The sequence below is a fragment of the Ictalurus furcatus genome, chromosome 18 (genome assembly GCF_023375685.1).
Source record: "Ictalurus furcatus strain D&B chromosome 18, Billie_1.0, whole genome shotgun sequence".
In the NCBI taxonomy this organism is placed as follows: domain Eukaryota; kingdom Metazoa; phylum Chordata; class Actinopteri; order Siluriformes; family Ictaluridae; genus Ictalurus; species Ictalurus furcatus.
This window is the reverse complement of record NC_071272.1, coordinates 11,300,730-11,326,583: the sequence shown is the minus strand read 5'-3', so window position 1 is coordinate 11,326,583 and position 25,854 is coordinate 11,300,730. Positions and strand designations below refer to the sequence as shown.

At 40.2% G+C, this 25,854-nt stretch overlaps 1 protein-coding gene across 2 annotated transcripts; it reads right to left on the bottom strand.

Moving 5' to 3' along the window:
* Window positions 1–8,485: 8,485 nt before the first annotated feature.
* Window positions 8,486–21,628, bottom strand: cnot6a (CCR4-NOT transcription complex, subunit 6a). Of its 2 annotated transcripts, none has more exons than XM_053648605.1 (12): window positions 21,145–21,628; window positions 19,539–19,652; window positions 18,263–18,449; window positions 16,947–17,032; window positions 16,711–16,812; window positions 16,429–16,497; window positions 14,240–14,397; window positions 13,872–14,026; window positions 13,594–13,748; window positions 13,226–13,456; window positions 12,945–13,147; window positions 8,486–12,161 (listed from the first exon to the last, which is right to left on the bottom strand). In XM_053648605.1, the coding sequence occupies exons 1-12, from the start codon at window positions 21,287–21,289 to the stop codon at window positions 11,949–11,951; spliced, it is 1,818 nt and encodes a 605-aa protein (XP_053504580.1). In that variant the 5' UTR covers window positions 21,290–21,628; the 3' UTR covers window positions 8,486–11,948. The 2 variants fall into 2 exon arrangements, with proteins under 2 accessions (XP_053504580.1, XP_053504581.1); XM_053648606.1 differs by having other exon boundaries at window positions 19,539–19,660; window positions 21,145–21,238.
* Between the last annotated feature and the right edge of the window lie 4,226 nt (window positions 21,629–25,854).

Below are 25,854 nucleotides of genomic sequence, written 5' to 3'. Positions count from 1 at the left end.
TCTGTGTTGCCTGCCTCTGTAATGGGACCAGAAATGGCACCAAGCTAAAAGTAAAATGGTACAGTTATGAGAGTTCACTGGGCTTTTGCACACAAACTCCCTCAGGCCAAGTGTGCACTCCTATGAACATGCAGAGACATAAAATTGCTTCTTTCACCCCAGTAGGCTAACATGCATATGCTATTCACCTGCAATTAATCTTTATACATTGTCTATTTAGGATGTTCATTTGATAGTGTATGTTTTTGCTGCCAATGCTGCACTATTTTATTTTATTATTTCCAGTAAAAAAAAAAAAAGAGCTAGGTGAGTTTGGATGTGAGCCTGACCAGGGTCAAATGAAGGTTATCATCCTCTGCTGTTCATGAAGGAAGATCAGAACAACTCCCTGCTGTAGCACAGAGTAAATCCCACTGGGCAGCCATATGCTAAAACTGCAGAGCTCCTCCATGGTCCGGGAGGACCACAAGGTCTTCTGCATCTTCTGCAGCAATGAGTCAAACCTATTAGCAAATGCTTAAGAAAGCAGATGTAAAAAGGCACAATTTGAGGGGACGGTTTTGAATGGTGTGACATTAACTAGAAGAATCTGGACAGTCTCTGCATGTGCATGACAACATCAGAATACCTCATTAGAGCATGTCTCACAGACAAGGTGTCACCTTTAAAACCTCCTTTGATGCTTTTTCGGCTTGATTTTAATAACTTGGAATAAGTAGAAAAGGGTAATAGGCATTCCTCAAGAGCTTGATTGAAAACAAAATGAGCACTTGAATCGCAGTCTAAACAACAAGCATGAAACGTGCCAGGCTGTGTAACACAGTAAAAGCCTCATGGGCTCGCTGACTTTATTCTAGAAATGCAGAAGTCAAGAACAGAGGAAGTGTAGGAATGATTTACTATTCATTCCTGGCATTCCTGTTCACCCAATCATACCAGATCCGAAGCAGTAAATCTAACAAACTAAAAAGCATTTCCTTTCCTCAGTAACTTCTCTGCCTCTCTGTATACATACGTACATATATATATATATATATATATATATATATATATATATATATATATATATATATATATATATATATGGGCTATTTAATGGGCTGTGCACCAGAAATACTGTGTAGAGTTTGAGCCTGATACTTAAACAGAATCAGTCTCACTTTTCCGGCAGTTGGTGCCACATCCAGTGTTTCCAACTCTATGATCAAAAGCTGTGTGATTTTGGAAAGGAATGAAATACGAGGAAACGAAACGGGAATTTTCCAGTAAAATGCTCAAGACAATCAAATGAGCCCCTGGTGTTTAAAAAAATGCTTTGTTTATGACTGGACGTTCTGACACCATAAATCAGATCTGTGAATCCAACAAGCACATGACATAAGCAATGCATAAATTATCTGGCTTTTAATTTACCCTCTCTGGAAACAAAAAACATTATGCATCGAATCACATGAAGAGTTATCAGGTGTCTGGTATCTAATTTGTTAACATGGGAAAAAAAAAAAAAACCTGTGCCATTGTTGTTCATGACAATGTGTGGTTTATAATATTAGTACTTAAATCTATTCCAACAGTTTGATGCAGCTTTAATTTATTAATGAATACACTCATTGCAAAACTCAAACTTTTACTGCTAATCAAGGACAGCCCAGAGGTGATTAACTACTTACTGGTAGGGTGTACCCCGCCTTGTGCCCGATGCTCCCTGGGATAGGCTCCAGGTTCCCCATGACCCTGAAAAGGATAAGCGGTATAGAAGATGGTGGATGGATGGATGGTTTCAGACACAGCTCAAGTATTTAAAACTCAGAGGATCTGCTGCCATTCCTGTTGTGTTATAATCAGTATTGCAGGAGAATTGGGTAAATTAACAACTATATTCATCTTTGCACTTTTTGGTAGCTAGCCCATGTCAGTTAGCTAATGTTAGTTCTGCAGAATCAGGATACAAGATCAGCAAAGTGAGCTAGCTGGCTAAGATTAGCTACCTAGCTAAAAATCAAGCTCTTGTTAAAGGGAATGTTATTGAATTGCTCCATATGAGTCGGATTTCAGCAAACTAGCTGGCTAGTTAAACACAAAATGCCTGATCATTTCAAGTCTATATTTTTTTTCTTGTCGATTTCTGTTCTTTGTGTAGTTTGTTATTCAATCTGATTTGCATTTTCATAATGTTTTCTAGGTACATGTTAGCTTGGCTTTCATCAGTTTTGCATGAAGTAGGACTTCTTCCCAAGCATGGAGCACTGTGACGTGTGACATATCTATAGAGAACTCCTGCCAACACCAACCTCAGCAGCCTTGTCTGTCAGTTATTATTGCAAAGTGATTCATAGCAGCTCAGGAACGCTATGGCTAAGTATTTTCCAACCCTGTCTCAATAAAGTTTTATTTTTCATTAAAAAAAAAAAATCTTGCACACTATAGCTGCAATGTTTATACCAAAATGAGGGATTTCTGAAAATTAAACTGAACTTTTTAACTGTATGTATTGTTTGACATGGTCATTCTCTCTCCAAACCACCTCACGTTTGCTTGACCCCTAGTGCCACAGTGCAGCTCTGTTTCTCTGCAGCTCTTTGCCAGTGCTGGCGGACGGACTGTGTGTGTGTCCTGTAGCGAGACTGTGACTGGCTAAATCTGGCTGTGCGTGATGATAAATGAAACAAATGGGAATATCTACATTATGAAAGCTGATTTAGTGCTGTTAACTCTCATTCTCTCTAATGCTACAGTTTGGGAGCTGCCTGTGCTGGAAGCTTTCCTCCTTATTGAGGCGGCAGTGTTAGCTACCAGGGCCTGTTGTCACCCAGCATCCTCCCATGCCATCTGCATCTCCAGCAGAGCCCGGCTCCCCCGCTAACAAACATCACTGTCCTCGATGTCTCCCCGGTTCCGTGGCAGCAACAAATACCTCTATCCTCGATGCAGGCACACAGCCGAGCTCCCCCCCATCTTTCAACTCAGCCTGGAACCTCATCAACAACTCTATTTAGGAGCACACCAAAACAGCGCTCTGGCTCTGTGCGCCTTCCTCACAGGATGAGATGGATGGCAAGAGGGATCCGCTGTGACAGAGGCAACAAAGCAGCCCAGAGGTGGGGACAGGCAATCAATCAGGTTCTTTTAGGTTGGGAGTGAAGGCCTTCTTGTAAAGATGTGTTGCTTCTTTGCTTAATTTAGATGACACAACAATAGGGTATGACTGAGTAAAGAATGGAGGCTATATGGGGACATCAGTGTGCAAGAGAAAGGGAGAGGTGGGGGGGTCAATTTATCAGAATCATGATATTGATATGGTCACAGAATCCTATTTCTCATTTTTATCAAATCAAGATGGCTAAACTGGAACATTTGGGAAAGTTGGGTTCTGTGTTTAAGGTTCAGGGCACAGGTGATAGCCTCTCTCAGTCTGAGAGGCTATCACATTTGCGATATGCTAATATCTAGTGAATTTTTGGAGTAACCCTGTAATAGGCAGTTAAGTTTTGACCCCATAGAGTCATACTGTCTAGTGGTTCATTTTGAGTGGTTTTGTAACTTTTTCAACTGTGTTTGATACAGCAGGTGTGTTTTCTGTGTGCGAGTCCTGCAAACGGTGATAACACCCGAGGCAAGTGTTATGATGAATACAACTTTTTGTCCACATTTTTAAAGCAATTAGCCCTCACATGCAAGAAAAAAATGCATGCAAACAGTCTATTTAGAAGCATGTTAAATGTTTTTTCATGGTCAAGAATCTGGGCTCAGACCCTGATGATTAACAGTCCAGCTAATTCCCCTGCTTGAAACTAGTCCCCAAAACCTTTTTACCCCACAGTCTTTGCTTGGAAAACTTAAATGCGTGTTATTGTTTTTTTGCACCAAGATGTACAGACATTATCCACTCCATAATCCCCCTTTCCCACTCCCAATCTTTGCAATACACCTTGCAATATAAATAGCTCATATATAACTATAAACATTACAGATATTCTGTTTATTTTAGATTTACTTGTAATATGTGGTATTAATTAAGATCTTGGTGGCCCAAGAAGATCTGGCAACCCCATTAACTGTTCTGTCTGCTTCTCCGCCATTGAAAATGTCCGTAGAGAGAGTATGGGGCAGCATGATTCCTGTCCCATCGGGCCTCTATTAGCACTTGTTGCAGTTCATATTTTGACCACAATAAGAAGTCTATGGAAGCTAATAGGAGCAGTGAACACTCTGGAACATCGGCTTTCATCTGTGAAATAGCATATATTTTTTTAAATCACTGGTCACTCAAAATATGCCATTAATATTTCAACGAAATTTACTATGTATGGTGCTGTAAATGCAGACTTTATGAAGATTAACATTAGTTGAACAAATGATATATTGTATATGCCCCTATGGAAGAGCCACCATTGGAACCCATACATAGAAAATCCAGAAATACAAGAGACACAGTCAGTAATACCTAACACATTTTTCCAAGTGCCTGACTGAAACACTGGCTCAGTAATAATAAGCGTGTTTTCATACTTAGCACCACATGCTTCTCATTAGGGTACATCGTGTCTAGTGAGACGCTTGCAGACTTAACTCCATCTCATTTGGGCCAAGCTTACTAGAGGCCAGATGGTGCCGTATCTCAAGCTCTCACCAGCTCCTTAGCCAGTCGGTTCATATTTAGAATATTGGGTCGTAGACCTTCCTCATTCTGAAGAACCAAAGCAAGTTTGTGAAACAAGGCAAGGCAGATGTAACAGTGAAGGATAATAGGGGACAACTTAGTATGCTGTTCCTGAAGAGCACACCTGCTGGGCTTCAAGGTGTCTGTTGGTCTAGGAAGACTGTCCTGCCTTTGCAATTATACTGGTATTGCCTTCATCCACAAGCCAGACACACAGCTGTTGACTCAAAGGGAATAAGGTAGCATTAAATTAAATTACAAACAAGCCTTGATCCTTTAGCAGAACAAAACAATAAAATGCATTAGAGTACACCTCACCAATCCCACAGCATGTAGCCTACTGAACTGCAGCACACAACACCAGAACATAGTGTGAGAAAAACACCTGATAGTAATACTAGTAGAACATGACGTTTGGTGTAACATACGCTGTTAGTATAAAGACCCAGTGGTTGTGGAACATTAGGTTATGAAATTAAACCAAATTCTTTGATCAGTCTCAAGAGTAAGGATTATCAGGGTTAATGAAAATAAAAAACTGTACACATGAAAACGCAAAAACAGTTTGAAAATGCTCACAAGCACACCAGCCCAGTAAATGTATGATATAAAGTGTTATATCAAATTCAAATAATATTAAGAGCGTGCTTATTGTGTGGTAGCAAAGGCGAGATGCAGACACACCCTAGCAATGGCCAAAAAATGACAAACTCAAGGATTCATATGTGTGGACTTAAGATGAGGTGGAACTACTGCTTGAGGGTACACTTGAATGCAATGTCAACAAGATCAAAGTCTTCAGTCAAGATCCAAAACCTCTGGAGGCAGTGTGGTTCTTAATGCAGGAGCACTGTATTTAAGAGCAGTATATCACACATCATTTTCTGTGATTCTTTGGATGATTAAAGGGTCTAATTTCCTAAAGCGATACTACATCCATCCATTTTCTGTACCGCTTATCCTACAGGGTTTCGGGGAACCTGGAGCCTATCCCAAGGGGCATGGGACACAAGGTGGTGGACACCCTGGATGGGGTGCCAATCCATCGCAGAGCATGATACTACACTGAAACCTTTCTATAAGGGAAACTTTGCAGTAGGGTTCTAACATAGAACTTTAAAGGGTTTCCCCAGAGAGACATACCAAAGAAATGATAGATGGAACTACAGTAATATGTACTGCAGGTATGCGTTTTTGGGGGCCGTAGCGCCCACTCACTCACTTTCTATAAAATGGGGAACAGTGTGCATTAGGGCAGGAATATACCCTGGATGGAATGTTGTCCATCCCATGGCACCATATATGCACACATATTTATATACTCATACACATCTAGGGGCAATTTATCTAAGCCAATCCACCTACTGGAATGTTTATGGGAGGTAGGAGGAAACCCAAGAACCTGGAGGAAACCCATTCGGACATAGGGAGAACATACATAGGCTCTGCATATACAAAGGTCAGGGCTGAACCGAGGACCTCGAGCTATGAGGTGGCGATGCTACCTGCTGCGATCTATATACCAAAATCTCTGACTATAACTATAATTGCATTTGCTTGTTCAGTGCATTGCCTCATGTTACTATCTTGGCCAGGACTTGCCAAGAGACTAAAAACAAAACAAACAAACAAAAAATCTTCTTTTGCAACTTATTCAAATTAATTCAGAATAAATAAATGGCTGTGTGACTTAATTTATTAAGGAGCCTGGCATTATTGGAACATACTATTCAATGGAAGACACTGAGGAACAGAGCAGGACAGACCAGTACAGGCATAAACACTCTTAGGATGGAGTCACTCCTCTGGCAGAAGGCCAGCTTGTGTGTTTAATGGGCAGCCGATACACCAGTGCCAAAACTCTCTGAATTTTACAGCTGGCTCTGCAACTGCTTGTTTCTCTTAGACACCATATTTTCTCCTTAAACCTTTAATAGTCCTCAGGGCTTCTGCTGGAGCTAGCAAGCAGAATTGTCAAACCATTGACTAACTCTCTGTGGCATATTTCAATGAGACTTTCTTCTGTTGCCCAGCAACTCTAGTACCCGTGTGACCTCGGAGGAAGTTTAATAAGATGTGAGTTTGCAGCGAGGAAAAGTGAAGGGTTCCCCCACAGTCTATTTCTGGAAAGTATCTAAGCAGGTGAACACAGTAGGGCCAGTGGTGCACTGTCCAAGATTATAGAGAATCCTCACTGACTCATGACATTTTAATCCAAGATGATGCATGAGTGTGTTTAGAAAACTTGCCTGTAAACCATTAGAATTTCTGTGATGGTTTCTATTGTTTTTTGGGGGTTTTTTTGACAGTGACATTTAAAAAAGTAGGTTATGTTGATTAAATATAGGCAGAAAGTTGTGTGAAAGGAACATAAACTGAATGTGATTATTGCATTGTAAGAGTAAAGATTTACAATAAAACACAAAGTAAATTTAAAAAATGTTGCTTATGGTGCTGAAGGGAGCTTATGATAAAACAATTTTTTTGACACTGTGCTCAAGTCTACCCATAGCAAACATGCTAACTGCAGCATCCTCCTGACGGCTGTTTGCTATTTGGGTTAAGGCAGTTTTAAATTAAAATTTAGGAGTGCGTGTGTAACAAATTCATTATTTATTTGTTGCAGTGTTATGGGGAATCTTTCCATTAAAACGTCGACTTGTTTTTACTGAATGAAGTAGGTAAATAGCTAGCTTCTTGGGTATATCACTCAAGCTGTTCGTTAGTCGTCGAGAACTGTATTTGACTCTGAATCTGTTCAATGAAGCACAAACGCAGTGGGTACAATAATATTAATGAAAAGTAAAATGTTGTTAAACAGAAGGTAGAGTAGGTTTTTATGAAACAGTATAAGTCGGTGAATGAATAGCAAAAGTTTGTCCAGTTTAGACAGAAGAGGGAAAATTGACAATGAGCTGTTTGGGAGCCGAAAGAGTCGGCTCTTATGAGTCAAATGATCTGATTCACTGAAGAGAGCAAAAATTTCCATCACTTTAGCACTGGAAATATTTATAATAATGTTTACATTGACGGCATTTAGCAGACACCCTTATCCAGAGTGACTTACTTTTATCTCATTTATACAGCTGAGCAGTCGAGGGTTAAGGGTCTTTCTCAGGGGCCCAGCAGTGACAGCTTGGCGGTGCTGAGATCATAACTCATGACCACTTAGTCACTGAGCTAAAACCACCACAAAAGATTTATTTTGGTAATATTTGGAAATACTTTACACACTATGTACTACATTAGCTTTTAGGTGGATAACAATATAATAATAGAGAAATAGTGTTAATCTTATGTAAGAATATTATAATATATAAGTGCAAATATAATAGATCAAGATTTATTCTTTCAGAAGCTGTGGTCCCCGAATCAATTTTACGTCAAAACATCTAGGACTAGGCTATATTTGAAGGTTTTCCACTTCAGAAACAACTCACTAATGTTTAAATGATCACTCACAAGCAGTACCAAACTCCTGGGGCATCATTTTCTGGTGCATCCAAACTACCTCATAACCACATCAGCAGGGGAAGACAGGCACAGGATCATAAAAAGAGATTTCCTTTGGTTAATTGCCTTACGCCACATGTTCAGACAGACAGTGGAGCAGGAACGCCACCTGCTGGACAGGACCAGCATCAGCAGGCAAAAATACTCCCTCATGTTAACATTTCCTTGAACACTAGAGGGCACTAATGTCTTAAAATAATTTCTCTGAACAAACAAACAAACAAATGTACCAGTTAATATTAATAGTTAATAGGATGGGATACCAGTCACATTTTCCTAGAAGAAAAATGAAAAAAGAAAAACACTACCAGGTTTGAAACAGATGAATTTATTTGACCATGGGTAGGAAAAAATACAGAGGTGTAGGGAACACAAGCTGACCCTGTTATAAACACCACTACTCCCAGAAGGGAAAAAAAAAAAAAAAACCAAAACCAAGAGAACGGGAAGAGGGGGAAAAAATGAAAACCCAAAACACCTTGTTTACCATTCGGGGTTTTTTTTTTTTTTTTTTTTTTTTTTTTAAACACTTCCTAAATATTAGAATAAAAACAGCTGCCATTATTTTTCATATCTATATTTCTTCATATATATTTATATATTTAACATTCTTTTTAAAACATTGTGCAAGTGTTTTGCTGGTAGTCCATAAATGGTAAACAAGAGTTGGTCCAGTGCATCATATAGTGACATTTCCTAAATACTTATTGACTTTCCATCTCAATCACAATCCCTACCATTGCATGACTAACCCTACTGATGAGAGCAAGAAAAAGACAAAAGTATGGTAAAGCCAGACATTTCTGAGAAGGCGGGCAATTTTGTACAGTGACTTGATGGCATGAGGCCGAGTCAGATTGTTGTTCACGAACAGAAAAAAGACTCCCCAAACAGCTATGATGGTAGCCAATGCAACTATCAGAAGTGACTGGCTTTTAATGAGCTGAAGAAAAAAAGTACAGAACAGAGCACAAGGAGGATAACCAGGTGAGAGAAAAAAAAGTGTGTGTGTGTGTGTGTGTGTGTGTGTGTGTGTGTGTGTGTGTGTGTGAGTGAGAGAGAATTCAGTAGGCCAGACATGTCTGCACTGCCTCCTACATTCTAACCCTTAACATCTTCCCTCCAGTGAGAGCTTGTGAAACTATCAAAGACCAGGAAAACAGGAAAGATGACAGGAAACAAGGGCAGTGCTGCATCTATGCTTCCCCGAAACTAATCAAATTTATGCTTTCCAAACTGGGTGAAATGTCAAAGCTTTAAGATATCACATTTGGTTACAAATGACCGCTCTTTATTTCTCTGCGACTTTTCTCTAGATTTCACTGGAGTTTTTTTTTTTCCTTAAAAGTATTGAAGTGAAAGTTAGCAACCATATAAATCTATAATTCAGTGTGCCAACATCTTTACAAAAAATTTGGTTTCAAGTATTACAAAAAAGCAAACATGAGCAAAATGGGGGGGAATGACAAAAAACAACTAATAGATATCATGATACAAGACAATTCATGTCAAAGAAAGGAAACATGATACATAATTTATTCACACTTTACAAAAAGAATCTCTTTTTAGCTACAACACCATCAGCAATCCAAGATAACCAGACAAGTTGCTTTTGATTAAAAAAAACAAAAAACCCCAGAGGTACAGGTGAAAGATGGAGAAAGAAGAAATTAAAACAGACACCGGCAGTGAGACAAGCAGTCCGTCTTGTAATGCCTTAACCACTGCTCAGTAAAAGTCATTAAAACTGACTTCTGCCTCAGGGGCAAAAGTATCTTTTTGTGTATATATATAAAAAAAATATATATAAAAAAAAGGGGGGAGGAAATGGGTAGCTGCACTAGTGATACATAATAAGTGCTTGTCAATCCATTCAGTTTTTAAAACATGACAAACTTAAGGAAGAAAACATTTACCCACCCCCCCCCCCCCAAAAAAAAGAAATAAAGATTGGCCTTGTGAGCACATTGGTGACATTAAATCATGGGTTGATGGTTAATAGAAACTGAACCACACTTCGTACACCCAGCTCTGGCCGAGAGCAGACACAGCACGAACGACGTCGCTGCCCTATTCATTTTACAGTAGTAGCTGAAGAAGAGCTTTACACTTGGCTTTGCAGCAAAATGCATCAGATGGCACAACACAAGAGAGCAGACAGATGTGGTCTAGTAGTAGTGAGGGAAGGTCAAGACTGAAATGGACACGAGCTGGAAGGGGAAAAAACCCTGGAAAATAAGAAAAATCGCCTGAGTTGAGCAGGAGGAAGTGGCAGTAAATTGCAAATGGGAGATTAACCTACAGACATTACAAAATAAGTTGAAGGAAAAATGGGCGAGAGGGGACAGCATACAAAAAATAGCCAATCAGTGAAAGACAACAGCTATATTTACAAAAAACAAAACCTGTAGCACAGGAAATGCTCGAGACTGTCCAGGTGTCCAGGAGAGTAGTGGCAGTGCGTTTGCAAGAAAGGAGCAGTGAGGCACAATGTTGCATGGAAGAAAGAAAAAGGAAAAAAAGGAACATGGAAGGACAGAGGAAATAATAATAATAATAATAATAATAATAATAATAAAATAAAAACCTGAACAAGTGCAAATTTATACAGCCAAAAAAAAAAAAGATAGAAATTGGTTTCTTGCTCTTGTATAGCCCACATGCTGGTCATTTTGCATGTTCAATACATCAAAAACAGAAATTTTGCTTTCATTTACAATACAATCATCTGTGTGTTCAAATCTGAATCAGTTGTATGTACACCAAAAGGTTAGGGATTTGTGGTTTCAATACAATCATGCGGAATTGAAAGAAACGGTCATGTGTCAGATAAAGCAATGCACTGGTCAGAGAGAGAGTGAAGCTAGCCTAAGCTGCTTCGATAATGAGTGCGTTCCAAAGCCAACCCATACACGCCAAAACACGGCGTGTTTCCCTTCTCCTGCTAATCTCCCCAATACCACTGCACACATCAAGGCCTCGGGCTGTGAAATTCCGCATCACTTTAAATAGGGTTAAAAAACTGGGCATGGCTGACTTCGTGCAGCTCTTCGTTAAACTAATTGCACCGAGATGGACGCAGTCCGGTGGCATGTGGAGTCTCTGAGGCTGGCAAAATTAAATACAGCGCTCGGCTCCTGCACCGGAAGATGCCTCAGCACCATGGTGAATGCACAAGCGAGAGAGTGACCTGCGCTCATTCTCTGCACACATTTAAAAAGCCCTTTACCTAACAAGGGCGTTTATGGTAGAATGGACTAAATGATCGTTGCTCTAAAGCTGGTGTGATCAACGATTCCTATTAAATTTAGCTGCTCACTCGGAACTGGCCTCAGAAAGAAATTAGCGTGGACCAAAATAGAAAAGTCTGATGAACTTGCTTGGTCTGGACTCCCTGCTTGTGTCTGAAAAGGTATTGCCATATTTTATATATAAAAGCGTCGATCATTGTCTTCAGGTAAAATATACAAGGTATACTCAGAACCATCTGGGTTTGGGATACAGTGTGGAAAAAGTAGTTAACATTGTACTTGTGCCCAGAAAAAGAGAACCAAATAAACAACAAAAAGAAACAGGGGTGGTACAGATAAGACTGAAAAATGTCTGCGTCAGTTAAAATCCATCGGTAATAAAAGTTTAGCCATACCCCAACTCCTCCTACGGGACTGAGATTTGTACACAACAAGCTTTGCCTCTTGGCATCCCTCGCTCTCTCGCTCCCTGCAGTGGGTCGGGCGCAAGGCGGGGCCGGGGGCTGCCTCGTGAGCTTGGAGAACTACCTGCAGCCAGGCACGTGGAGACCGTTGACCAAAGACGAGAAGGGCAGGAGCAGCTCCAGTTGTGCAAACAGTGAGAAGTGATCAGAGGGGATGTGGGGATGCGGGCAACCAGTGATATTGTTATCATGGAGCCAATGGGGGTCCAGCGGGCCGAGCACACCCAGCACGTTCAGCAGAGGCTGAGAGTAGAAGATGTAATCGATCACGCCCTGCAGAGAACAGAACAGCAAGGTTAGATTTTGGGGGGGGGGGGGGGGGGGGGAGAGACTACTTCAGGAGGAAAAAAAAAATCTAAGTAGCATCTTTATTTATCTAGGAGCCAATTTAACAAACGCAGTAGTAAAAACACTATCCTACCTAAAAATGTCTAAAACGCTGCTAGCCAAGAATACTTTTCTCACGATTCGATCAGGATTTCAGATAGTTACACGTCATAGCAAAACATGAAACTGACAAACTTCACCTATTCAGATTGTGAGCAGATACTGTCAAATTGTCTGTGATAATTATTTAAACTATGGCAGTAATATTTTTCAGTAAACAGATTAGGTTATAAACGTAGACAAGTAGGCTTTGGCATCTTTCAGTGGAGTCAAAATAAAGTCTTTTAACGTGATTTTCTCCGTTCTTTAATGTTAGAGGTGAACAGACTTTAAACACATGCCGTTTTATTCAGACGGATGCAAAGAGGATTATATTTTAGATTAATCACCCCTCCAAAAGAACAAGCTGTAGGATCAATCAAATAAACTAAATGCTGTCCCGTAAGTCCAGCATCATAAGCAAAATGTTTTTAGTTACAGAACTTGCTCAATATGTTCTCTTTGACTTTGAATTCCTAGGAGAAGAATTATTTGGATTCATTCTTCCTTGTTCAAATATACATAGCCTGTAAAAATATTTTAAAATACATACATTATTCCTATGACACTGGACACCCTGTATAAAATTACATTATACAGATTAGAAGTGTGCATTTGATATAATGAGACCTTGAAGTCAAAGGTGTAGTTGGTATAAGGCATCAGGCCGTTCTCGTAGGCACTCTTTAGCTTGAAGCCGTGCGTGATCCTGCTGCTGGATGTGCCGTTCTTGCCATTACAGTTAAAGTTGGTCAGGCAGTCAATATAGCGCAGGTCTTTGAAGTCCTTATGCGTGCTGTCCACACCACCTGTGCTCAGGTACTCCACCACACCTACATACACAGAATAAACATGCACACATTTTAAAGCGAAATGATAAAAGAACACAAACACACACACTCACAGCTTACCCGAGTCAGGCAGCGAGTTGAGGTCAGCGCACAGGACAAGAGGGATGGCATTGGTCTCCCCAGACACAGAGGAGAGCTTGAGGCTGCGCGTGGCCTTGTCCACAATGTTTTTCACTTCTGATAGGAACATCATGGTCTGGACGAGCTTTACATCCGAGTACTCCGGGTCCCAGTGCATGTGAGCATTAGCCATCAACAGCAGCTGTTTCTCCATACTTGCCAAATGCTTCCCTGATACACAGCACCAAACCAGGATCAGTAACGTATATAATGAAACTAGACAAGTAATGCCTTATCTGTTAAGTTCGCCAATAGTAGGCAGGCAAAATGACATGGATGAAAGGGAGAGCAAGATATCAGATACAAACCAGATTGCTCAATCATCTCCTTGCGCAGCTCCAGGAGCACTGCGACCCCGATGTTGTCCTTGGTCATCACCCTGTTCAACATGACCTCGGAGCCCTCCGAGTTAGCCATGGCCAGCTGGTTAAATTCCACTGTGTGTTTCTGCACAAGGCTGAACCTGTTTCCAAGATACACACACACACACGAAGGGTCAGGTGTAAAGTCAGCACAGTGGATACTTGTTATTTTAACAGCCTTATGCACTAGCTGCTATTTTTAAACGAGATGTCTGATCACTCACTTCTCTGTCTTATAGAAGATGGCACAGCCATCTACATGTTTGCGGTCAGACTCTGACATGGTCCTGGCACGAGACTTGGGGCTGAAGAAACCCTCGTATCCATGCTCTTTGAGCTCCACCAGGAAAAAGTTGTAGTACTGCTCTGTCTCCACTTCCTGCCACAAAATCATAATCTAAGCATCTCCATTTCCAGTCATATTTCTGAAGCATCTCAATACAGATTTTTTTTTTTAAAACTAAGAACCATAACAGAATTCCCAGAATAGGTACATTCTTCTTCAGTGAACAATTTCCATCACACACAATCTAATGAGCACTTAGAATAAATAAATGTCATGCGTGTAAATGTGTTCGCCTGTGTGTCAGACCTGTAGGCTGATGATATCTGCACTGCAGCTGAGGATCTCCTGCATGATGGACTTTTTCCTGTACTCCCAATTGAGAGCCCAGGAAGGGCAGTAACCATAGAGCTGTCGTGTGGCGTACTTATCGCACAGTACGTTGTAGCACATCACAGAGAACAATGCTGCAACAGGGACAATCAATCACAGAATCACTGCCTGTTCACACAGTGACTTTGTTCACAGCGTGTAAAATGGTCAGTTTTTCACCACTTTAGTTTATGTTCACACATGGAATATATTTAATATATTCTCTTTAAATAAGTAATGATTCAAATTAATTCAAAGTCACAGCAATAGCATTCACACACTTGTAGGAAGTATGGGACCCAGATTATTATTATAATTTTTTTTTTTTTCTAATTTGTTTTGGGAGAGGGTGGGTATAAGGCAACTACTGTTGTGCCCAAAAATGTTACTGTTCCTGCAAATTGATGAAGTGTTGAATATGAAGAGTCTTTTGTGGTCAGTATGATAATACAGCGACACAATAATAGGGCACTTATCTATATTTATATATATATATATTTTTTTTTTTCTCTCTTTATTCTTGTAGTCGCTGGGCCGTTGATCATAAAGCTCTCGGCATTCAGACACCAAAGACCCCAGCAGCTCAACATTCAACTTGCATCTTCGTTTTTGTAGAATTCTTCTTTGTTGGCAAGACAGTTCTGTACTTGAGCACTACCAACTCGTAGCTTTATGTTACTTCGGCAGTTCCGGGCACGTGAAAAAAGCACAAATCTCATTGGTCGGCCAGTTTTTAAGGTGCCGCGTCTATTTATAAAAATAAATAAATAAATAATTAAAAAAATAAAAAATAAAAAACCCACAACAACCCATCGGCGTTCAAAAAAAAATTGCCTTTGACACTACATGTTTTGCGTGTGAACACTCACATTGACAGCCATTGGGGCGTTAAACGGACACGCTGCGAAAAACATCGCAGTGTGAACGGGCCTTAAGCCTAGCCATTTTCTCCAAAATGACTAAGCTCTGCTACACCTACATGACTACCAGTTCTGAGAAAAGGCACAGTCACACTTAAGTCCCAAAGTGTCACATACTGAAGAAGTGTAGAACTGAACCATTTCTGACATTTAGAGCTTATCTGAACACTTGTTTTAGAAAAAGTTCAACGTGCACACCTTCTGACTATGCACTGAAATCAGTTTCAGGAGAACATCTTACTGCGGTATGAAGAAACACTTTTGGAAACAGCATGAAGTCCCATAAAACACTAAAAACACTGTTCTTTTTGGGACAGCTCCATTGAATTTACATGAAACAGCTGGAAATCATAAGCTAATAAAAACAGATTTTTAACAGCTTGTTTTTGGGTGAAAGAATTATCGTTTGACTTATTTGTAATTGCAGTGCCTGTTTTGGCCAGAGAACTGGTCCATGAGTGATGACCCAAGAAACAATATACAAAAACGTTATTGCTCTGTTTACTGTAATGGATGATGTATGGAAAAATATTATATTTAGCAGCATCATTCTGACATACAGTCAGTCTAAGAATAAGTATGATGTTAATTTGCAATGAATCCTATTTTTATTTTTACAGAAGACAGAACTATACCTGTTAAAGCATTGATTTACACTGCCAGCCATGTTCTACTGTAGTCTACAGTCTACTGAACATGACTGGCAGTGCAAGAGGTTTTAATTCATTTACTTCAGGTCAAGAACCTCTCAACAAACACTGTAGCTTATAAACAACATATCAATAATCTGTCCTGTTATTGTTAGTTGATGTGCAATTGCATTTAAAAGCCTGGTTACAAACCTCTGAGTCAGTTCAGAGCAACCGATTCAAGTGATTTATTTATTTATTTTTTAATCGGGGCTAGAATCAACAGTAGTGAGGAACTGTCCTATATGAGAGCTTCCCAGTTTCTGGTTTGCATTTCCACCACACTGCAATGAATATTAGCCAGCATATCAAGCTTGCGTCGGACCAATCAGCAATGTGCTGTACAACTAAAATCAAATCCAGCTCTAGTTCCTCTAGTGGAAACGCGTTTTAAAGCCCCGAGTTCCTGCAAAATAGTTCTTCTGGTGGAAATGTGCCCACAGAAAGGACAGATACTAACTTATGGTCACAGCTATTGCCATAACCAGAAGAATGTTCAAGACTGAAAGGTTCTCACCTGCTGGTCGTGTCCTGTCAGGCTCCTTAAGATGTACCCATGAGCGAGGAGGGGGCTGTTCTGTGGAGACTACAGCAGAAGACGACCAATGTGACAAATGCATACGCACAAACAACGAATACAAACAAGACTGATTGTTCCCTTCCCTTCCTATAGAATTTACCTCTCATCTTCATGGAACTCACATGAAAAATAATTTATCATAGAGCCAGGCTTTTCCCACAGAAAAAAGTGCTCTGTTTGAGGCATTTAAAGGGTGTGGAGACATGATGTGTGACCTACCGCGCTTGGTGCCTGCAAGATTGTCCAGCAGGTAGTTCAGGAGCCGGCGCGTCCCATCGGGTTCCTGGTAGAGGTTCATGATGTCTTGTGCAAGTGGGTTTCCTGACAAGACAAAACAGAAATTTGTATTTTACTCAAACCATCATTCTGAATGAAGTTCAAAATCTGATATATAAATTGATTAATTATACTGGTTTAATTGCACAAGGTCCAATCTGTTTGGCACATAGACTCACCTTTTAAACCCAAGGTTTGTAACTGAAACAATTTTCCAAGCTCAAAAGGCAGGACTCGCAACTGGTTGTTATTTAAAAGCAGTTCCCTAAAAAACAATACAGCGGATTACGAAATATCCTCAAATGCACAGCTCATGATTTACGAGGTGGACAAGAAGAGTGATTAGCATATCCTCATGACAACAACATTTGTATAATAGCTATACCACATGCAAATGCTTTAACAGTAGACCTCAACCATTCAACTGAGCAAACTGGATTTTCAGTTCTTCACAGAAAATCTATCTATAAGCACACAGTGCAGCAATAACGACAGCAGAATATAGACGGGTATATATTACAACCAGTGACATTAATGAAATTGATCCATTCAAGTAAAGCCCTGCAGCAGCCACACATGAGATCGCGGATATTAGTGAACATTGAGGGTGGTCATTACCATCCCCAAACAAAAGAGAAACATTAGCATAGTTCTGGGATGCTAGGGATGCACAGAAATTTCGTCTGCCGAACAGGTTTCTGTTTTTGGCCGAAAATATATGGAGCCATGCCCCGCCCGGCCCCTCAGTGTTTAGCGCTCAGATTTCACTTTCGATCTAGTTGACTTACCACGGCGCTACCCGGCAAAGGGCGATCATGCCAGCTGTTTGGAAATACTTCAGAGTTTCTGATAAGGACATCAAATTCACTATCTGCAGTGTCTGTTCCGCTGAAATTTCAAGACGGGGTACGGTGCCGAAGCACTTTTCCATGACAAGTTTGATACACCACCGAAAACGACATCCCGTTCAATATGCAGAGTACAGCAAAACAACAACGGAAGAGAAGCCCTCTGCCATTCTGTGTTTTGCCTGTTTTCATTTAAATGGTTGTGTAGCATATTTAAACATTGTATTTGTAAGATGCTAGCCTAGAGCGGCTAAGTTCATTACTTGACTGCTGTTTTGCATATCATAATAGTTAAGGTTACATTATTTGGATAATTGGACTAAAAAAAAAAATCTGTTAAATGTGATTTATTGGGTCTGTAGTTTTTCCAATTCAGATTCATTAAATTCATGAAATCAATTAAAAAGTCTAATAGTAACAATTATACAAAATAAAATTTTAGAACGTTTGTTTTTGTATTATTTATTTTCAGTTTCTGGCCAAGTGCATGCTGAATTTTCGATTTCAGCCCAGATTTTTCCTTTCGGTACATCACTAACCCAAAGTTAATCACCTCTACTGGAAAGAAAGCATTCTGCTCAAAAAAAAACAAAACAAAAAAAAAAACCCCACAAGATTGACCGTGAGAGACCGCTGTAGTCACTGACCTGAGAGATACCATGTTGCCTAGCTCGGCAGGCAAGCTCCTGATCTTATTGGATGAGAGGTCCAAGTACACCAAGTTGTGTAGTTTGGCAATGTCCGGAGGGATACGTGAGAGGGAGTTGTCACTGATGTGCAAAGCAGTCAGATGGGTAAGAGACCACAATGCTGTGCTCAGGCTCCTCACTTTGCCTAAAGACAAAACAGACAGCGAGGCTAAAGTTTAATTTCTTAATGGGGAGTTTAGTTTCAGGTTAATGTAATAGGTTTAGGAGAATTCCTTCATACAAAAAATACATTCACATCTCATTAGCCAGTCAAATAAATACTACTACTATACCAATAATAATAAAGCATTAGTGAAGAAAGCTAGAAATCAAACACGTCTAAACAATATTAGCCAAAAGTATGTGGGCAGCTGATCATCATACGTGCTTGTTTAACACCCCATTCCAGATGTAGTCTCCTTTTGCTCTTACAACAACCTTGCCTATTCTCAATAGGCTTTCCACTAGATTTTGGAGTGTGGCTATGGGAATTTTGTTCATTCAGCCAGAAGAGCATTGGTCAGAGCTCAGGCAAGAGTGGTCTGAGGTGTAGTCAGATCCAGTTCAACCCAAAGGTGTTCAAGTGGGGTTGAGGTCAGGGATCTGTGCAGGACACGCAAGTTCTTCCACTACAACTGTCACACACGATGTCTTCATGGGGCTCACTTTGTGCGCAGGGGTATTGTCAAGCTGGAACAGGTTTGTGCCCCTTATGCACCGTTCAAGTCATGTCAGAAAGATTGTCCATATGAGCTGAATGCACATGAACGCCACCACAAAGTCGTATTTACGACTGGAGAAACTCTGGATTTTCTTTGAGCCCCGAGTCTGCAAGTTGGGGCATGTCAGTAAGAAAACATGGCGGAATCAGCGGATGCAATGTCTGTAATTGACAGTAAATTTGTTGAAAGTGAACTCGCACCGCCACCTCACGCTGACCAAAGTGACATGAACGCACCTGACGCGGTAATTACGACTTCCCAGCTCGTACATACAAACTTGCCAGGAGGCCTTGAGCGCACCGTTGGATCCAATGAAGGGAAGCAACATACAAAGACATACAACTGTGTGCTTCCAAATTCATGGCAAGGGTCTGGGGAAAGCCCGCATTTGGGAGTGATGGTTAGGTGTCCACATACATTTGGCCTAGTAATGCATATTAATTCGTGTTAAGAGAGCCAAGTGAAAATACAAATGAGAAGACAAAGAAAGGATAAAAGCATGTCGAAATTACCACTGATCTCCAGTTCGGCCCAGTATGACTTCTTCCCACTAGCTGCCTCTTCGCTCGACATTATAGTATACATCCGCCTTGGGTCCGGCGGATCATATTTTTCCTTGGGCATCCCTGTAATACTGAAAGAGGTGAAAGTTATTTCCATTGCTCGATTACAGGGCATCGGAGAACATAGCCCAAGTGTAATAACAGGATGTAATCTATCACGCAATCCTTACAACCAAGCTTGGCGATGGTGTATACGTGACACACATACGGCTCTTACGTAAGAGTCCTAGAAACAAATTGGATACACACGATCTAAGCTTTGGTAGGGCATTAAAGCAAGCGTTCACCCTCCTAGAAAAAGGTGCCGAGGTCTAAGAGTAGCTTGCAGAGGACTAGGGGAGGCACATGGGAGCCTGAACGGATATCAGGATACAGAGAACACACACAGTAGCACTTTAGAAGATCAATAGCCGGGGCTCATTTTCCATTATTCATAAATGTTCATAGAGCCTCTGCTCCGCTTCATCGGATCCACATTTCCTAAAAGGAACCCGGAGAAAACTAAGTTAACAACAAATTCACTGGGAATGCCCAGCTCATGTTGTGTGTGATGCTTTTAAAAGAGGTTCACTGCACAAATCTGCAAGTGACCAAAAGATTGTATGAGAAAGTATTAATCAGTCAGCAAACTTGCTGGGAATCAGTAGTGTTTAGTGGTTTCTGATTACTTTGTCGACTGTAGCGACCTAGACAGCTGCCAAGACTAGCTAGAAATACACCAACACCTCGTGTTCAGAAACTACGTAGCACCAACCTGTTAGCTAACTGGATAACCGAGTGCTCATACAAGCTCCTGGACCTCCAGAACAAAGGGTTTCTAACAGTTTCGTGGACACGGAGCGAAATTGTAAATATTATGGCATGGCTAGTTAGTTTTCCTGTAACAAGCCCAGCCATGCCGTGCTAGCTGATCAGTTAACTGCTTGAAATCGACCAATTGATCTCAAGCGCTTGATTAGTTACGTTTCGTCACTAAAATAATTCCCCGCTTACTATCTTGCCTGAATTTTTATTCGTTTTTAACATTTGAAAGAAAAGTAGTAGTTAAACCACTAAACACACAAAAACACACATGAGCTGTTCATTTCGTTAAGCAGGTAGATTACTAGTTGGTACCTTAAATATTCCTAGCTAGGCTTGTAAATATAGAACCTACTGAAGTTAAATTATAACAAGCGCTTTCTACATTTATAAGCAATTTCTGGATTATATGACTAACATCAAACGACATCAAATAAAGTGTTTTTTTTTATAACAGCGACGACTGTAATTAAATACATATACATATAATATATAGATATAAAATAAAATGATATAAAATCAAATATAAGGACTACAGCGCTTTCACTGTAATTAGCTGTGGTAATGTTAAGATTTGGTTAGTTCGCCAGAGAGCTCGCGGCTTAGCCTGCTAGCTAACGCGCGACTTTATATGTGCAAACTAAAACAACAACAAATGTGACTAAACGCTGTTTACAGGAAAGAAAACACGCACAAAATGATTTACTCCTCCTAAAATGAAGTTCGTGGTGCTCTCAGGGGCGATTCGGTTTACCTGTAAGACCATACCAATTGACGAAGCCGACTGCGCGTTTCCTTTGTTTCTGCTCCACTTTGTATCCGCTGTTTCTCACTGAAAGCAAACAAGAATCATGGCGGCCGTGAGAGTCTGGGGCTGAGATAACAACACGCGTCCTCATTGGCTGATTCTGAGAGGCGCGCTCTGATTGGCTGCGTACTTCACACCACGCCTCCACGGTGTTTACGCCACGAGACGAAGCAGGAAAATTTGGGTCAATTTGCGGATGTCGACAGATAAGTTGGTACACAGTGCTACAAGAATATTTTGTATTACCGTCGAATTATTGTAATAAATAAATAAATAAAAATAAAGAGAAAGAATGTTATATTTACTTACAGCAAAACACTACGTCATGTCAAAAGGGTAGCACAATACCGCATGTAAATACATGTATTCAGCAAATTACCTCATGTAAATATCACAAAGAGCGACACATACTGTGTATATACACAGTATATATCCAAAAGATTGTAGACACCTGACCATCACACCCATATGTGCATTTCAAACATCCCACTCCAGAATTAGACCCCTATTTGAATTCAATTGAATTTGATTTGTATAGCGCTTTTTACAATGAACAGCAGCTTTACAGGAATATATAAACACAGGATACAGATTTTAAGTGTGTGGATTAATCCCAAGTGAGAAAGCTGGTGGCGACGGTGGCAAGGAGAAACTCCCTAAGATGATATGAGGAAGAAACCTTGAGAGGAACCAGACTCAGAAGGGAACCCGTCCTCATCTGGGTAACAGCAGATAGTGTGAAATTAAAAGAAACTTCATTATGGTTTGTACATGAAGTCTTTGTTGAACTAGTCCACTGTTCACCAAAGGAGTCCTGAGTGCAAAACTGCATGTGGTAATTGCAGTCTCAAGGCCATAGCAGCAACCGTATTCCCAGCAACCACAGCGAGAATGTCCATGTGGAATTGGGGTCCAAAACCATTTCCATGGTACTTCAAGCAGCACCATCCTAATCAATCTCCAGGCCGCAGACTCCAGTAGATGAGAGCTCCATCCAGAGGTAGGGCATCCGAATGGATCAGGCAGGTCCGGAGAGCAGAAAGGGTCAGGATCACTGGCATCTCCATAAAATCATGTCTGGCTCAACAGAAGGAGAGAGGGAGGTAAAGAGAGGGAGAGATTGTTAGGTAAGACTGTGTTGTTTGCGTAAAATTAAGTCTACTCATGGTAAGCTTGAGTAAACAAATACATTTTCAGCCTAGACTTAAACACTGAAACTGTGTCTGAGTCCCGAACACTAATTGGATGGCTGTTCCATAACTATGGGGCTTTGTAAGAGAAAGATCTTCCCCCTGCTGTAGCCTTCGCTATTCAAGGTACTGACAAATAGCCAGCACCTTTTGATCTAAGTAGGTGTGGCAGATCATAGAAGACCAAAAGTTCACATAGGAACTGTGGCGCGAGACCGTTTAGTGCTTTATCGGTCAATAGTAATATTTTATAATCAGTGCAAGATTTCACTGGGAGCCAATGCAGTATGGATAAGACAGGGGTGATGTGGTCATATCTTCTGGTTCTAGTAATAACTCTTGCAGCTGCATTCTGGACTAACTGGAGCTTGTTTATGCTCCTACTGGAACATCCAGACAGTAAGGCATTACAGTAATCTAGTCTAGAGGTGACGAAAGCATGAACTAATATTTCTGCATCATGTAGTGACATTATATTTCTTATCTTAGAAATATTTCTGAGGTGAAAGAAGGCTATCCTAGTAATATTATCTACATGAACGTCAAATGAAAGACTGGAGTCAATAATCACTCCAAGGTCTTTTACTGCTGCACATGACGAAATGGAAAGACCGTCCAGAGTAACTATGTAATCAGAAAGCTTACTTCTAGCTACACGTGGTCCTAGTACAAGTACTTCTGTCTTGTCAGAATTAAGTAAGATGAAGATAATAAGCATCCAATGTCTAAAGTCCTTTACACATTCCTCAGCTTTATTAAGCTGCTGTGTATTGTCTGGCTTTGCTGAAACATACAGCTGTGTCTCATCAGCATAACAGTGGAAGTTAATTCCATGTGTACGAATAATTTGACCCAGAGGTAGCATATATAAAGTAAAAAGCAGTGAGTCTAAAACAGAACCTTGTGTAACTACAAATTTAACCTCTGTATGTGTGGAGAAATCACCATTTACATCTACGAACTGATAACGATCGGTCAAATAAGACCTGAGCCAGGAGAGGACTGTTCCCTTAATGCCAACAAAGTTTTCTAATCTATCAAGGAGAATAGTATGATATATAGTATCAAAAGCTGCACTAAGGTCAAGTAACACAAGCAAGAAGACACAACCCTTATCAGAGGCCAGTATTTGCTGTTATAATAAGCTCCACTCAACGATTTTGGGGCACACGTGTGTGTGTGTGTGTGTGTGTGTGTGTGTGTGTTAGGCTAATTAAATAGCCATACATTTTCACCCAATAAAACAAAAAAATCTAGTATTTTAATGTTGTTAAAATTTAAATCTTTGTTTTAATGTGAATACAGCTTCAAGAGAAATGCTCACTCAGTCACTTAATCCTGGTTCAGGGTGGAGGAAGATCCAGAGCACTGGGCATGAGGTGGGAATACACCCTGGATGGGATGCCAGTCCATCAGAGGGGAACGAACACACACACACACACACACACACACACACACACACACACACACACACACCCACCCACCTAAGTGTAATTTATCTTAGTCAATCCACTTGCTGCCATGTTTTGGGGAAGTGAGAGAAAACCAGAGAACCCAGAGGAAACCCACATGGACAAAACATTTGATTGGAATATAATTTCTTTATTACTTAATCAAGAAAACACAATGTACTGTTATTTAAAAAAGCATTTTATGCCTTTTTTCCTGAATAAAACCTAACGTAATTGTAACAATAATAAACATTTTTGGGAAGTTCCTCTGTAATAGCCTACTGAATATGGATAGGAATGAGCATGTTAAATGTCATGATTGCAGGTCATCTAGTTCTAAGTGGGCGGAGCTTAAAGCTTTCATTACAAGTGCTAACTTTCTCATAATGCGTTGGACATGAGTTGAAAAAAAGCAGTGAAATACACAATTAAGTGTTGAGTTTTGTATTTGTATTAGTACAGTTTAAGAAAACTATCCATCAATTTTCTGTACCCAGGGTCACAGGGGAGCTTGGAGCCTATCCCAGCAAATTCAGGACACAAGGTGGGGGCCAATCAGCTTACAATGCATGTCTTTGGACTCGTGGAGGAAACCGGAGTACCCAGAGGAAACCCCCGAAGAACGGGGAGAACATGCAAATTCCATGCACACAGGGCAGAAGTGGGAGTCTGGCCCCCAACCCCATAGGTGCGAGTCAAGCGTGCTGACCATTAAGCCACAATGACACTCTATTCCTATTTTTATTATTATTAAAAATTAAGCGACTCTATTAAATCTTTGACAATATTTATTTGGGATGGTCGAAGCACTCTCGAGCAAATGAAGTAACTACAACTCTGTTTTCCTTCAAAAATCCGACATATTCCTTTCTTAGATTATAAAATTTAATTTATGAAGGTTTTTAGATCAAATTCTTTCATTCATCATATTAAATGCTTTACATAATGAACTCCCCAAGTTCTATCCATGTATACAACTCAACATAGGATGTAAAATATATAAAATATAGTACATTTATTTGAATAAAATGAGCTGTTATTAAACGTGAGAAACAAGAATTTTACACTATATTCCTAAAATATATATATACTCATTGATTCCTGTGTAAATGTTGCAATGCGCTAAATTCACACTAGAGGGCACTCCAAATCTTTTTGAAATTAGTTTTTTTTTCTTGGCCCTAAACACACGAATTAAACGTAGCATGAATTAATATAACACAAGCCAAGACTAGTTTTAAGCATGTAGCTAACTTGATATTAACTTATTCGTTTCAGTATTTCAGCTAAACTCAGACACTACTAAGTCAACAAACAACTAAGCTCACATACAAAGAGGGTGCTGAGCTAAAATGTGGCTTTTAAGTGATTTCACCTCATTACAAAATGTATTTTGAAAATACAAACATGTATATTTATTACGATACACTATCTGTCCAAAAGTATGTGGGCACCCAACCTAACCATCACAGTCACATGTACTTGTTGAATATCCCATTCCAGAGTTTGTTCCCCCTTTGCATCCACTCTTCTGGGAAGGTTTTATGCTTCATATTTTGGAAGGTGGCTGTGAAGATTTGCCCATTTATCCACAAGAGCATTAGTGAAGTCAGGAATTTATGCCAGTCAAGAAGGCAGTCGGTGTTCCAGTTCATCCCAGAGGCGTTCAGTGGGGTTGAGGTCAGGGTTTTGTCCAGGCCACTTGAGTTCTTCCACTCTAACCATGGCAAACCATGTCTTCATGGAGCTCTCTTTGTGCACAGAGGCATCGTCATGCTGGAACATCTTTGGGCTTCTTAATTCTAGTGAAGCTACAGCATACAATGACATCATGTACAACTGTGTGCTTCAAACATTGTGGCAACAGTTTCAGTTGCAGTATTTTGTAGTTTATTTTGATTCATTTAGGATTTTTGATGTAACTGTTTGATGTAGTTTTGCTTATCACTTGCCTTATAATGTATGTGGGTCATTTGGTATGTATTAAAGTATGTAGTAAGCCTGGGTGAATGAGT